General features: G+C 43.6%; 1 protein-coding gene across 1 annotated transcript in view; it reads left to right on the plus strand.

Moving 5' to 3' along the window:
* LOC110070827 (E3 ubiquitin-protein ligase TRIM7) overlaps positions 1–9,566 on the plus strand; it is a 48,709-nt gene extending 39,143 nt beyond the window's left edge. Inside the window, exon 7 of the mRNA XM_078388591.1 lies at positions 8,077–9,566. Within this exon, the coding sequence (XP_078244717.1) occupies positions 8,077–8,594 (518 nt within the window). The 3' untranslated portion in view covers positions 8,595–9,566. The remainder of the gene's footprint in view (positions 1–8,076) is intronic.
* The last annotated feature ends 4,292 nt before the right edge of the window (positions 9,567–13,858 follow it).

Raw genomic sequence — 13,858 nt, forward strand, 5'->3', positions numbered from 1 at the left:
TTCCCATCCCCAGTAAAGAGGCCTGATACGGTGATATTAGCTGGAAGCACTTTAAGCATTTGTAAGGAGGATTTGCTCTTTGCCAGAATTAGGCTTCAGGATTATTTTCTTTCATTTGGGAAGTGGGTTTTTTTGTTGTTTGTTTTGTTTTTCGGAAGACCCGTTTGTTCCACTCAGCCCTGTTTCTTTAGTCTCAGATAAGCCCCGTTCCTATGGGCTGTGCACGTTTTGAACCTCCAAGACGCTGCTTCTTCCTCTTGCTCCTCCATGGGAGGGAAAGAGACAACAGGCAGAGACAGGACAGAGAATAGCAAGGGGATCAAAGGAAGAACCAGCGGAGGTGGGAAGAGAGAGGATGTCTTTTGGGGTAGAAATTCAAATCAGAAGAATCCAGGGTACATTCAAGGTAAAATTAAAATAGAGATGGAAGCTTGGAGGGAGTGGTTCTGCATCAGTGGGGAAAAGGAACCACTCTTCCAACCTGCCTCATTCTGAGCCACACACCTCGTGTGTCAGTGAAAGACAAAAGGCTCATTCGTTAATTCGTCCTTTACTTGAAATAAGGAAGCAGCAACAGCTATGTTATGAACTGGTATTTTATTAATCAGAACCCTTGTAGACTTAGTGCTCTGATGCCTAACATTTGTGCATTTTTCTTTGCCCAGATGCTCTGGTACATGGACTTCAGCTGCAGAAAGGTAAATGTCTGTTTGAGGACCAAGTTCAGGGGAGGGATTTAGGGTCACTGATTTGGCTGGTTGTGTATCAGTGGGGTTAATCCAACCCTCTGAGGTCCACTCTTGGCTCCTTCTCTTGTAACATTCAGAAGGTTTCTGAAGACGTGTTTTAAAGAAAGGCCTTGCGATGCAACCCTTGTCTGATTTTTACACCTCATGTTGCATTTGATTTTATTTGTTGGTTGGCTTTATTGTGATTTCCTTTTTTCTGTGTTTTATTATTTTGCTGTAAGTTCGCAGAATAGTGCTTCCCAATAGCAGGGCGGTATACACATCTAATAAATTGATGAAGAGATACTACTTTTCTGCACACTGTGGAAGCATCCACCCCTTAATTTGTGAATAAACAAAAAATCAATACAGTACTGCTCCATTGATGTTTAGACTTTGGAGGTAACATATTAAAAAGTTACATTGTTAATGTTCCTCTTATTTCTCCAAGTAATGCAAGGTAATGACATTTCTTTAGCAATGCATTTGCCTCCTTTTACCTATAAAACCTGATGAATACCATATCATTATGCCATATGTTCGTCAAGAACTGCCCCCCTAGTACACGTGGTTGTCCTGACAATTGCCTCAGTTCCTTTTTGCCACCGCTGAGGTCTCTCCTCTCTTCAAGCTCCATTCATCATTGCTTCTTTAATCTGAGGAAAATTGGAAAAGACTTTTTGAGTGAATCTCTGTCTTTTTTTGCCTGGGGGAATGTCCCCAGACTTCTATTTGTTAGTTTTGCAAGAACTTCACTAAACAAGCCCTTAAACTCAGACAACAGCATCTCAGGTCATTCCTCTGGGACTGTCCCTTGCTACCAGCTCAGACTATAGAACCGTCCCAAACATCTCAGCCCTCTAAAGAATCGCCACCCAAAATGGGTCATGCTCTATGAGCCTCCGTGGTATTACGAGCCTCCTCTTAAGCGCTCTCGACATTGAGTATATCGGTATTACCAACCCGAACTCGACTTCTATACCAATCCTCGGCATTCTCGACTTTAATACTACTTCCAGTCTGACTTCTCTGATTCTTTGCCTTCCCCTCGATACCAATCATGGCATCGTGGTTACTACTACTGTTCTTTTTTGGATTATGACTCCACACCGCTCCCTCCAATACCGAACTCCCACAAATCTCAGAAGAGGACCCATCCTGAATCTCTCCAAGAACAACCCACGGTACCGAAACGGTCCCGGACTTCTGCTCCAACAGTATCATACGTAGCACAACCCTCAACTCCTTCCCAACCTTGAGCTCCCTCAGTACAGGCGACCACCACATATGCTGGACATCTGCCCCTACTTCCTGGTACAATTCAATTTCTCCAGAAGAAACATTTGAAACATCAATCTGTTTTTGTTTAGGGGATAATCCTTTGCCAGCCACTTTTCCTAAACAGCCTTTTAAAATAGGATCTGTTAGCTGCTCTTGGACAAAATTATTTTCCTGAGGTATTTCCAGAGAAATTGCCTCAGCTTGGGGTAGATTTCTAATTTCCTCATGAGAATCAGTAATCTTTCCTGCTGCCTCATTTTGTTCTGGTAGTGATTGTGTAATCACAAAGGCACTCTTGACATGTTTTGAGAGATCAGTGCCTATAAGAACTGATGCTGCAGCAATGGGAATATTTTCATCATAACTTGAGATCTGCCCTCTAAATGTATCAATTTTAGAGAGCTTAGCTGCCTCTGCTTTCGTTTCTATGGCTACAGAGCTACCTCTAGAGGGAGTCATCTGACTGTTCTGTATGCAATATACAGACTTGGTCTCTTTTAAATTCACTTTCTGAGGAGAAATTTCTTTATTTTGTTTTGTATTAAAACACTGGGAAGCAATATGTCCCCTCCCTTGACAGGCAAAGCAAATTTTCTCCCCCCACGAGCTTTTTCCGGCAAATCTTTCTAATTTTTCCTTTCCCTCCAAAAACTGTTTCTTGGGTTGGCCCTGTTCTGAAGGCTTTGCAACAAAATGGCCGCCCATTTTTGGCGGGCTCTGAACTAACCCTTTGGAGTACTTAGGGTCCCATGTTTTTCCCATGTATTTTCCCTCAGAATTTACAGGCCTCCTTATTTGAGAAATAAAATCAGCAATCTGAGCAGTCTGTCTAACATCAGAAGGTTTCTTTTCTTGTACCAAGTATTTAAGTTCACCATGGAGTAAGGAATAGAACTGCTCCAATCCTATAACATTTTTTACTTGTTGAAATGTCTGAACATTCTCCTGTGCTAGCCACCGGTCCAAACATTTTTCTAAATTAAAACCAAGCTGTGTGTAAGTTTCATCTGATCTCTTTGTAAGTTTTCTGAATTTCTGTCTTAGGTGTTCTGCATTAATGCCAAATCTAATAAAAACCATCTTTTTAAACTCTGAATAATCTTTGCTGAACTCGATTGGCATATCAGCATAGACTTCTGCCATTTTCCCACTAATTAAAGACCTTAAAATTATCATTTTCTCTGATTCCCTGACAGAAAAATCTGAACATGTTCTTTCAAAAATCGTAAGGAAAGATTCAGGGGAGTCCCCCTGTTTATAAGAAGGAAATTTCTTTAAATCTGCTTTTGATAATTGGCCCTCTTCCGGGCTAGAATTTCGGTTGTTGTTATTATTTTGATTCATCAATTCTAACTTCCTAATTTCAAAAGTCATATGTTCCCTCTCCAGTTCAAATTGCCTTTGTCTCTCTCTCTCTCTCTCTTTCCTTCATCTCCATTTCCATTTTCTCTTTCTCTAGATGTTTCATCCTTTCCTCTTGTTCTAATTGTCTTATCCTAAATTCATGTTCCTGGGCTAATTTAATTTTCCTCAGTTCTGCCAACTGTTCACAAGTACATTCTTCCTCCTGCACTGAGGCAAAATGGTCCCTTTCGCCATCACACTCATCTCCAGAACTTTCAAGACATCTCTGGAGATTTTGGCTCACTTTCAGCCATTTGGCTACGCGTTAAAGGCATGTTACTTTCACAAAAGGCTCCTTACTATTTTCAAGCCTCTGGGTAAAAATACTATTTTTCTTTTCTGTGCTCAGGTCTGATATTTATTAGCAGTGTACACCAGCTGATCTGGCTAGGACTGTAACTGTAACTACGCTCCACTCGCGTGTCCTTCTACCCTTTTCCCTGGGCCTCTTGCCCACTAAGGATACTCATTCACACTTTACTTGCTGCCACCAACCACACTTATTGATCTGACTCATCAGACAATGGTATGGATTTAAAAATTAAAAAGGATTGTTTATTGAGAAAACATAAATAATAGTAAATCACTGTAGGAACTAAATAAGGCAATCAATGTAATAAAGTATCCCCCTCAATCACTCTCTCATTCAGACCTACTCTAGCACAGTACCTCATAACTTGAATAAACAGGCCCTGACACTCTATCTCCTCCCAACCTCCCAAATCTCCCCAATCTGCCCTCACCACAGTCACTCCCCCCTTATATACATTAACTCCACCCACTGAAGTCCCACCTCCTGTCCTGCCATAGGCAGATAAACTCCAGCCATAGCAGTGACAGGCAGGTGACATCATCACAGCCGTCACAGCCCTCTATTTCTTTTTCTATGGTGAATTGTATATTTGGCTGGATGCTCTTGAGATGATTTAGAAATTCTACCAGTTTTTCTTGACTGTGGTTCCAAACTGCAAAGGTGTCATCCACATATCGGAACCAGACTGTGGGTGTGAAGGGTGCTGAAGCCCGGGCCTGTTTTTCGAAATGTTCCATGTAGAAGTTTGCTATAACTGGTCTGAGTGGGCTCCCCACGGCCGCTCCATGTGTCTGTTCATAGAACTCATTATCCCATTGAAAATTAGGCAGTCATTAGGCAGTGTTGGAAAAGGGCCTTGATGTCTTCTGGAAAGATCTGCTGGATGAGTGTCAGGGTGTGCTTTATCAATACCTTGGTGAATAGGGATACTACATCAAAGCTGATCAGTCTGTCCCCGGGGTTGAGTTTTAGGGTGCTGATCTTGCCTATGAAATGTCCTGAGTCTTTGATGTAGGATGAGGTTTGTCCAATGTGGTTCTATAGGAAGGTGGGTAGGTATTTTGCCAATTCATATATTGGGGAGCCGATGGGACTTACAATGGGCCTGAGGGGGATTGAGTCCTTGTGGATTTTGGGGAGTCCGTATAGTCTTGGTGGGAGAGCTTCTGCCTTGCCGATTCGTTGAAGGATGTTAGGGTGCCACCCTCATTCATTCGTCACAGCACATTTCGGCTCAACGTCTCCTAGGCCTTATGGCCTCCACCACATCCACCGTTCGGCACTCCAGGCTAAAGATGTGCTCCCTACAGTAATGGTATCTGTTTATTTTCGATCCTATGACAGACCCATCTTCCGATCTTCTCCAAGTCACCCCCGAGCTCTCTTCTCAGCTCCTCTGGGGGGACACTCCATCCAACCTGTTCATCGGACAGTCCTTTACTCCTCTCCAACTCTTGGTTCAGATCACCACCGATGCAAGCCCTACCGGATGGGGGCCGCACTGCAACACCCTGCATATTCATGCTACCTGGTCCTGCGCCGAGCAAGCTCTTCATATAAACAATCTCAAGCTCTTAGCCATTTTAAAGGTCTTCTGAGCCTTCAAACCTATGATTCTCGGCAATGCCGTTCAAGTCACAACTGAAAATACCACCATGTTGTTTTACATAAACAATGAGGCACTCATTCCCTTCTACTGCTGTATCTCGCTGTCCAATTCTGGGAATGGTGTCTAGAATACCACATTTTCCCCGTAGCAGTACATATTGCTACTCAAGACAGTCTTGTAGTGGGCACTCTCAGCAGACTATATACCCAGATGCACGAATGGACTCTAGACCCGTCTGTATTTCACCACCTTTGCAAGATCTGGGCTCAACCACGCATAGACATGTTCGCCACATCCCTAAACTCCAAATGCACCCTCTTCTATTCGAGGGCAGGCATGGGACACGGATCCCTCTGAGATGCACTCCATCTCTGCAGATTACCTCCGACTGCCCCTCATTCCTCACCTCCTCTCACAGCATCAAGGCAGGACTCACCAACCCGATCTTCACATTCTCCATCTCACGGCATGGAGGAGTCACCCTCGGTAGATGCCATCTTAGCTAACGCCTGAAATCCTGTCACTGTTAAGCTCTATTCGTATAAATGGACTCTCTTCACACAGTTTGCTCTTCAACATCATCTTCCAACCAATCCTACGACCCAACATGCTGTCCTTTTGTTTCTCTCCCATCTCTTTTGCAAGCAACTCTCCCTTTCTACTTCCAAGGTTTACCTGTCTGCTCTAATAGCTCATCAGCCTCAAGATTCTGATGCTGCTATGCCTTTTCACCATCCCACATTAAAACTCTTCCTTCGGGGTGTCTCTAATATGCATCCTTCTGAACCTGCACCATCCCCACCATGGTCTCTACTGTTGTTCTTCACTGGTGCTCCATTTGAGCCATTTGCTACCATCTCAGAGCACCTCCTTTCCCTTAAGACACTCTTCCTGGTCACCATTACTTCTGCTCATAGAGCCTCAGAACTTGCTGCCCTCTGGGTCAATCCTCCATTTCTTCAATTTCACCCGGACAAGGTCACCCCTTTCCCCTGATGTCTCCTTTCTACCAAAGGTTGTGTCAGATTTGCACCTCTCCCAACCTATTGTTTTACCTACCTACCCATCACCTACGACTAACCTCGAGAGGTCGTTATACACGTTGGACGTTAGACACACACTTGCTTTCTATGTCTCACGGACTTCTTCCTAAAACAAAGCGACGTTTTCATAACACCGCACCTCCCTCACGAGGCTCTCATATTTCGTCTCAAACTGTATCCCATTGGCTTGTTGCACTATAAAAAGGGCAAATCAACTCGCGAAACAGCATCTACCTGTTGGTATTAAGGCTCATTCTACCAGACCTCTGGCTACCTCTGTGGCCTTTCTTCGTGGAGTACCACTCCCAGACATTTGCAAGGCTGCTACATGGGTAACGCCGTCTACGTTCGCCACCCGTTATCGCCTAGATCTGGGAGCCAAAAAGGATGCAGCATTTGGGAGAGCTGTACTTCCTTCTGTTCTTCCGTGACGTCCCTCCTCCGGTAAGTTAGCTCGTTAATCACCGATTAGTGTGCATTCACAGAGACTACAAAGAAGAAAGAGAGGTTACTTACCTGTAACTCTGGTGCTTCAAGTGGTCATCTGTGAATTCACACTTCCTGGCCCGTCCTCCCCTCTGTCTGTCACTCCTTTATCACTTTGATGCAGCAGCAGTATCTTCTTAGGAACTGAGGTAATTGCCAGGACGGGGGGACCACGTGTACTAGGGGCCCAGTCCTTGACAAGCTTATCATAAAGCTCTAGAACATTCGGGAGACCTCTGTGCAACCGCAGATTAAACCCATTAGTGTGAATTCACAGATGAGCATTTGAAGAACCAGAGTTACAGGTAAGTAACCTCCCTTCCCCACTTTCCTTCCATTTCCTTACAATGGTGTTGGATTAGAACTCAGGAGCCCAGGATTTATGGAGGTTTGTCCACTGAAGCTCATTTGGGGGTTGGCAATGGTAAACTACTCCTTGAACATCTCACAGACCTTGAAAACTGTAGTGCAGTCGCTGCAGATCAGGATCAACTTGATCGCTAATAACAATAACAATTTTAATATGTATTTCCAAGGCATAATATCAGAACTGGTCACTGGGATATGTGTTTTTTTATTGTTTTCTGTGGTTTTGGTAAGATCAATAACAGGTCTTAATAAAACAAATTGCAACTAGTTACTTACATAGAGTAACATTCAAAGCAGTTCGGCTATTGAGAATTAATGAATAAAGCAACAAGTCCCTCTTAATAGGTAATGTTTCAAGCTCAGTTTTTAATGGTATACTCCAGTTCTTCAAGTGTCACAAGCTTTTATGGGCACTGTGCATAGCCACAGATTGCCCACTGGAAGTGTGCAGACATTTTTAATTGTCTTGAATCCCTTGTTTGCACAAAAAAGGTTAATTTGAAAGCACCCTGTTTATCACTTTCTTCCCCCTCTATTTTCCTTTCCTCTGGCCCTGCTCAAACCCAAGGAAGTCTATCGGTTTTCTGTCACTTTTTCTTACTGCAAGATATCTTGAATGATAGGAGAGGGATTTGCATTTTAAATATAAGTTAAGAGGTTTAGCATATTGTTGTAGGAAGGTCTAGAAAAAAGGAGAAGGCCCTCCCAAGCCTGCAGTATTTGGAGAGCCTCTTGATTTTGACTTTAATTCCTATGGCATGCTTAGGGTCAGCATGTTGGTCAGTGGATTCTATAATTAGCGTTGCTCCTTATGTTTTTCCTCTCAACTCTGTTCTCCTGCAGCAAATGTAACCCTGGATCCAGACACAGCTCATCTGTGGCTTATTGTTTCTGAAGATCGTAAAAGTGTCACATGTGGATCCAAAGGTCAAGATCTGCCCCACAACCCTAAGAGATTTTCCAAACGTGGTATGGTGCTGGGACAGGAGAGATTCACAGCAGGCAGACATTTCTGGGAAGTTGTTGTGAGAAGTGAGGAGAACTGGCTGGCAGGGGTCACCCGAGAGTCAGTGGAGAGAAATGAAGACTGTATCTCAACTGCAAAGGGAGGTATCTTGGCTGTAGGGAAGTGGGACGGTGAATACAAGTCTACCAGCCATCCTACGTTCACTTGCTTGTCTCCAAGTGATGACCTCAAGAGAATCCGAGTGTCTCTGAATTGTGCAGCTGGGAGGGTTGCTTTCTACAATGCTGACACAGCAGCCCACCTGTACACCTTCTCTGAAGCCTCATTTGTGGGAGAGACTTTTCTGCCCCTCTTTGATGTCTTCAGAAAGGGCCATGTCAGAATCTCCCCTTAAGGCAGCTGAGTAAACTGATGTCCCATGGTGTTTTCTTCACCCCAAGAAGATGAATGTAGAAATCAAAGATCAATTGGTCACAAGACTTTTTCTCTCTCTCTTTGGCTACAAACTCTCAAGAAGGCTTCTGGTCACAGGCTGTAAAATCACTCATTCAGAGGGCCACACTTATTTTTCTCTTGCCACCACTGGTTCTGAATTGGAAGGTTTTCAATGAATAAACTTCTCTTTACACTCCCTCTTTAGCTGAGCTATGGCCAAGCAGCCAACAGAGTTACTTCCTTACTAAGTAGCTGCCACTGGAACATAACGAGATATTTGTTGTGTAAAAGAATAGACGTTTCTGTTGTATAACGAAATAAGTGCTGATGCTTAGAACAGCAACAGTGTAGCTAGTTCAGAGAAACATCAAATATTATCCTTTTGTGAAATACCTCACATTCTGGATCAGGGTTTCAGCAATTGATTTAAAGTCACATGATAGTCACATGGTTTTTCTGTTGCTGTGTACGTCCTCTTGGACAACTTTTAATCTGGTTTTAAGTTTTGTTTTAGATTGCTCCCAGGAATAATGCAGGATTTTAAATTATTGTGTTTTCAAACTTGCAGTAGATCACAAGGTTTCTAAAATCGATGTTTCCAGTTCCCCGTAATACCTCTTTTGCATCTTTGCATTAGAATTTCTCATTATATTCAAATTTGGTCATTATTTCAAAATGATGTGGTGGGTGTTCAATGCTATGAAGTGTTTCATTTCAAAATTTTTGTCCAAATTGACCCCTCCTTTATCATAGAATCACAGAAAAGTGAAGTTGGAAGGGGCCTACAAGATCATCAAATCCAACCCCCTGCTCAAGGCAGGAATAGGATCAAAGCATATCTGCCAGGTGGTTATCTAAGTTTTTCTTGAATGCTCTAGTAAAATAAAGTGCCTCTAGTATGAAATAAAGAACTCTGTGATTTCAATGTCAACCATTTCCCATTCTCTCGTGTTTCAAGTTCCTGTACTACAGTGTACTGTTACGACACATGATGGTGTCATCATCCAGCATACATGTTTCTCTATGGTTGATGTTAAGGACATTTTAATTTTCCCCCTGCAGAGTTCCAAGTGGCAGGCTTAACCGGTACTCTGTCTGCACAGCCATCCCATTGCATACTTAAAGGGGCTCCTGACTCCTGTTTGGTTCCATCACATGACTTCCACCCTCATTTTGTCTCGGCTTGCTGACATGTTCAGCCAAGATATGGTGTGTGTGTTTTCAGCAAATTGCAGTAACAACGTAATAAATTGAATGACGTTGTGCATAACCAGTAAGACCGGCAGTAAAAAAATCTGCCATGTTTGGGAGACACGTTTGCTGCTCTCTGCAGGACTGGAATATTAAAGTGACTCAGCGACAGAGCAGCTGGTACCTGGTCTTCTGTTTACTGCATGCCTTTCACGGCTGAATGTGCTGCTTCCCGCTCTTTTGATGGGGCAGGTTATCCCTGAGACCATGACCTGCCTTTAAACCAAGGGGAGGAAAACAACCGAAAGAATCTCTTCCATTGTTTCCTACCCTCTGCCAGAATCCCAACTGTCCCTTTGCAAAAATTCGCCACCAGGAGATTTGAAAAGGCATCCTGTTCTTGCGGCTTTGTCCGACTACCTGAAATCAATGACTCCACAGGTGCAATCCCTGAACGTTCTTGGAAGGCCGTGGTTTCTGAACCCTTTGGACTCATGGCTTCCTAGAGCGGTGGAGCAGGAGGAGTGGCAAAGGGTGTAGGGGGAACATGGAGAAAAAGGAGCTGGAGCCGGAGAAGAACCACCAGCGGCAGCACCGCCGAGTTGGCAAAGAGACCGAAAGAGCCTTCCACAGCATCCATGGCTAGGTTTGGTGGGGCCAAACCACATAGAGAAACTTGGAAACCAGAACTTACTGACACCCACACTAATTGCTGAAATGTGGGACTACACAAAGGGGCACCGAACCTGCTGGGCTGAGCCTGGTCATGGGAACTGGTTGCCTGATCCACTTTGGCCCTTCTGGGATGGCCAGCTCTGGCTCCTAAGCTTTGGGATGGAAATCGCAGAGTCCCTTCGACCTCATATTGAGAGGCAGAGAAGCATCACGAGAGAAGCAGTGCTATCTGGGGCAAGAGGCTCCTTGTATATTTCTTTTCCGGTTGAAGATACATCATATCCACTCATCCTTCTAGTTATTTGTTTCCTACTCCAAGAGTGAAACAGGACCACCAAGAAACAAGAGGGAGGTGTCATGACCTCTACAAAATTAGCAGGAAACATCAATACTAAAAATAGGTCAACCCACAATTGAAAGGCTTCTCCAAGAGAAGTGAGGCTACCTTGACGGATGGCTGTCACAAACTCCAAACAGGAACACGTCTCATAGAGAGATGGACTTGGCTAGCCCGGTTTCTTGCTGTTCCTCCTTTTTTTCTTTTTTCTTTTTTCTTTTTTCTCTTTCTTTTTTTGGTGGGCATCCTTTTCTTCCTTCAAGGAGCTGGATCAGCTATTGATGGACAGGAGCACCGGGAGAATCCAGGACAATGGGCTGCAAACCTGCAAAAATATTACCAAGTCATGTGGCTACCCTGGGAAAATGGGAACGTGGTAAACATGGTAAAATCCGTGTGGCAACTACGGCCTCTCTGGGTGGGGTTTGTCTCCCACACAGCCTCACCTACAGCCCTTGATATGGGTGGCTCTTGCCAGGCTCTGCTAAGTCGCTCCCTCCCAGCCCAAAGGGAATGTTTTCATCCTGCCCGCAGCCCCTGCAGTAAGAGGGCTCACAAAAGAGGTGCTGGCGCTGCCTTCCCAGCCTTTCTGCAAATGACAGGGTGGGTCCAAAAGGCCTGTGTCCTGTGGCTTTCTTCCCACCAGCCTCTCCTTGCTGAGTTTATGTTGCACCAGGGGAATACAAAACACAAGATTTTCCCACGGATCACTAGGATTACTCGGTCAGCATTCTCTTGGTCCCCGAAATTTCAAGGCCAAAATGGGAGGCCAAGCAGAGGTCCCTCTAGTGTGGCAGAACACTGGTGGGTCCTTCTGTTGTCACAGAGGAAGCAAGCAAGGGTTAGAGGGGAATCTGAGTTTCTTCTGGGCCAGCCGAGGGCAGAAATGAGGCCATCCAAACAAAGAGACCCAGAACCCAAGCAAACTCTTGGGACAAAGGAGAGGGCCTTCTCTGTCACTGCTCCCAGACTTTGGAACTCCCTCCCACTAGAGGCCAGGCTGGCCCCATCTTTGCCGTCCTTTTGTAAGCGGGCAAAGTCCTCCCTCTTCCCTTAGTGACTGCCTGTCTGAGAGAGGTTTTGAAATAGGATTGTTGTACCTTATGCCTTTTAAGTGTGTCTTAGTATTGGTTTAGTTACTGTTTTTAATATAATATCTGTTTAATTCTTTTTAAAATATTTATATAAATTATAGTTGACCAGATAGGCGGGATATAAATAAAATAAATAAATAAATAAATAAAATACTGTTTTATCTTTTAAATATCACATTAAAAAAACAATTTAAGCCATCTTGGGTCCTTTTTAAGGACAAGGGTTGTGTCAAAATATTTTAAATTAATCAATAGAGCAGTACGACAGTGGAACTAATTACCTCGGGAGTTGGTGAGTGCTCCAACACTGAAGACATTCAAGAAAAACATGGATAATCCCCTGGCAGATATGCTTTGATTGTATTCCTGCATTGAGCAGGGGTTGGACTTGATGGCCTTGTAGGCCCCTTCCAACTTAACTTTTCTATGATTCTAATAAACAAACAAACTAGTACTATGGCAAGTTAGAGCTGGAAGAGAAGGAAGCTTTACACTTTTGCAAAACTGTTTAATGAATCTTTGAAAGACACACAGCACAGTACAATTGAGGTTCATTTTCTAAAATGTGAATTACTGACCTATACACCCAAAACTGATGAGAAGAGAAGACTCCCTGGAAAAGACCCTGATGTTGGGAAAGTGTAAAGGCAAGAGGAGAAGGGGATGACAGATGACGAGATGGTTGGACAGTGTCTGCGAAGCAACCAACATGAATTTGACCCAACTCCGGGAGGGAGTGGAAGACAGGAGGGCCTGGCGTGCTCTGGTCCATGGGGTCACAAAGAGACACACGATTTAACGACTAAACAACAACAACATCCAAAAGTGTTTTCATAACAGGAATGTGTACATAGTAGGAACATGCAGATTCCAATTTTGGAGGCCAATGAAAGATGAAATGTTTACTTAGGGAAGGGTTTTCCCTCTCAGACTCACTCCAGTATTCTCTGAAACCACATATACCACCTTTCTGATTTTATTTGTGTCTCTCCAATGGCAGGACTTCAATGGCGGGACTTCAACTGTCATTCACCATGTTTTCACTCTTCATGATACAGAACCTGTCATTGTTTATTCACATAATTGTGACCTCTGGGTAAAGTGGGCGGCATATAAATTAAATAAATAAATAAATAATTTCTACGTTAACATTATTCTCTTTTGCATAAGCGGTTGAGGAAGGTAATAATGGCGAATGGTTGTATCAACATAAGATGAGGGAAAGCTATGAGGGAAACAGAGAAAAAGATCTCATACTTTTAATAAAACATACTTTAAGTAGGTGCCAGTTTCTGAATTCTCCAGGACTCCTCTTCATGGTAGGGGGTGTTTTTAAAAACTTGAGTGAGATGGGGAAGAATCATGAAATCCCAAAATCTGACCACCTGGTGTTCTGGCGACACAGCCAGCTGTCAAGCTCAGTCCCAACATGGCAATTCCAGGCTAAATTACTTAATGGTGGGTTAATTAGTTGGATGAATGATTAATGGTCTCTGTAAGGACACAGAGTAAATGGTATCAGAAAATACCTATAAGCCAGTGCCTCATTCTTTTGGAAATCTTCATTTAAACCTATGTACGTATGTTCATTCAGAATGAAGTCAAATGGGATTAACCGGAATTTAAATTTTTAAATTTGTGCCTTCAGGTGGATTCTTGCTTAGCCTGACTTTTTCCAGGCTCTAGGTACAGAGTCCTCAGAAAGGATTTCCCAGTCCTTTTTTTTTTTCTGACTCCAAACCATATAGGCTAGCTGGCTCTTCTCCAAGGAACATCAGTGGGGATCCAGCTCCTCAACCACCCCAATCTTAGGTGAAGCAAAAAGAAGCAAATGTCCAAGCATTAATTTTAAGCCACCCACCAGCGTACAGTATATCCATACATTTTATCTCTTTCTAAAGTCATATCCCTTTCTTTCTTTCTTTC

The sequence above is a fragment of the Pogona vitticeps genome, chromosome 2, assembly GCF_051106095.1.
Source record: "Pogona vitticeps strain Pit_001003342236 chromosome 2, PviZW2.1, whole genome shotgun sequence".
Taxonomy (NCBI): Eukaryota; Metazoa; Chordata; class Lepidosauria; order Squamata; family Agamidae; genus Pogona; species Pogona vitticeps.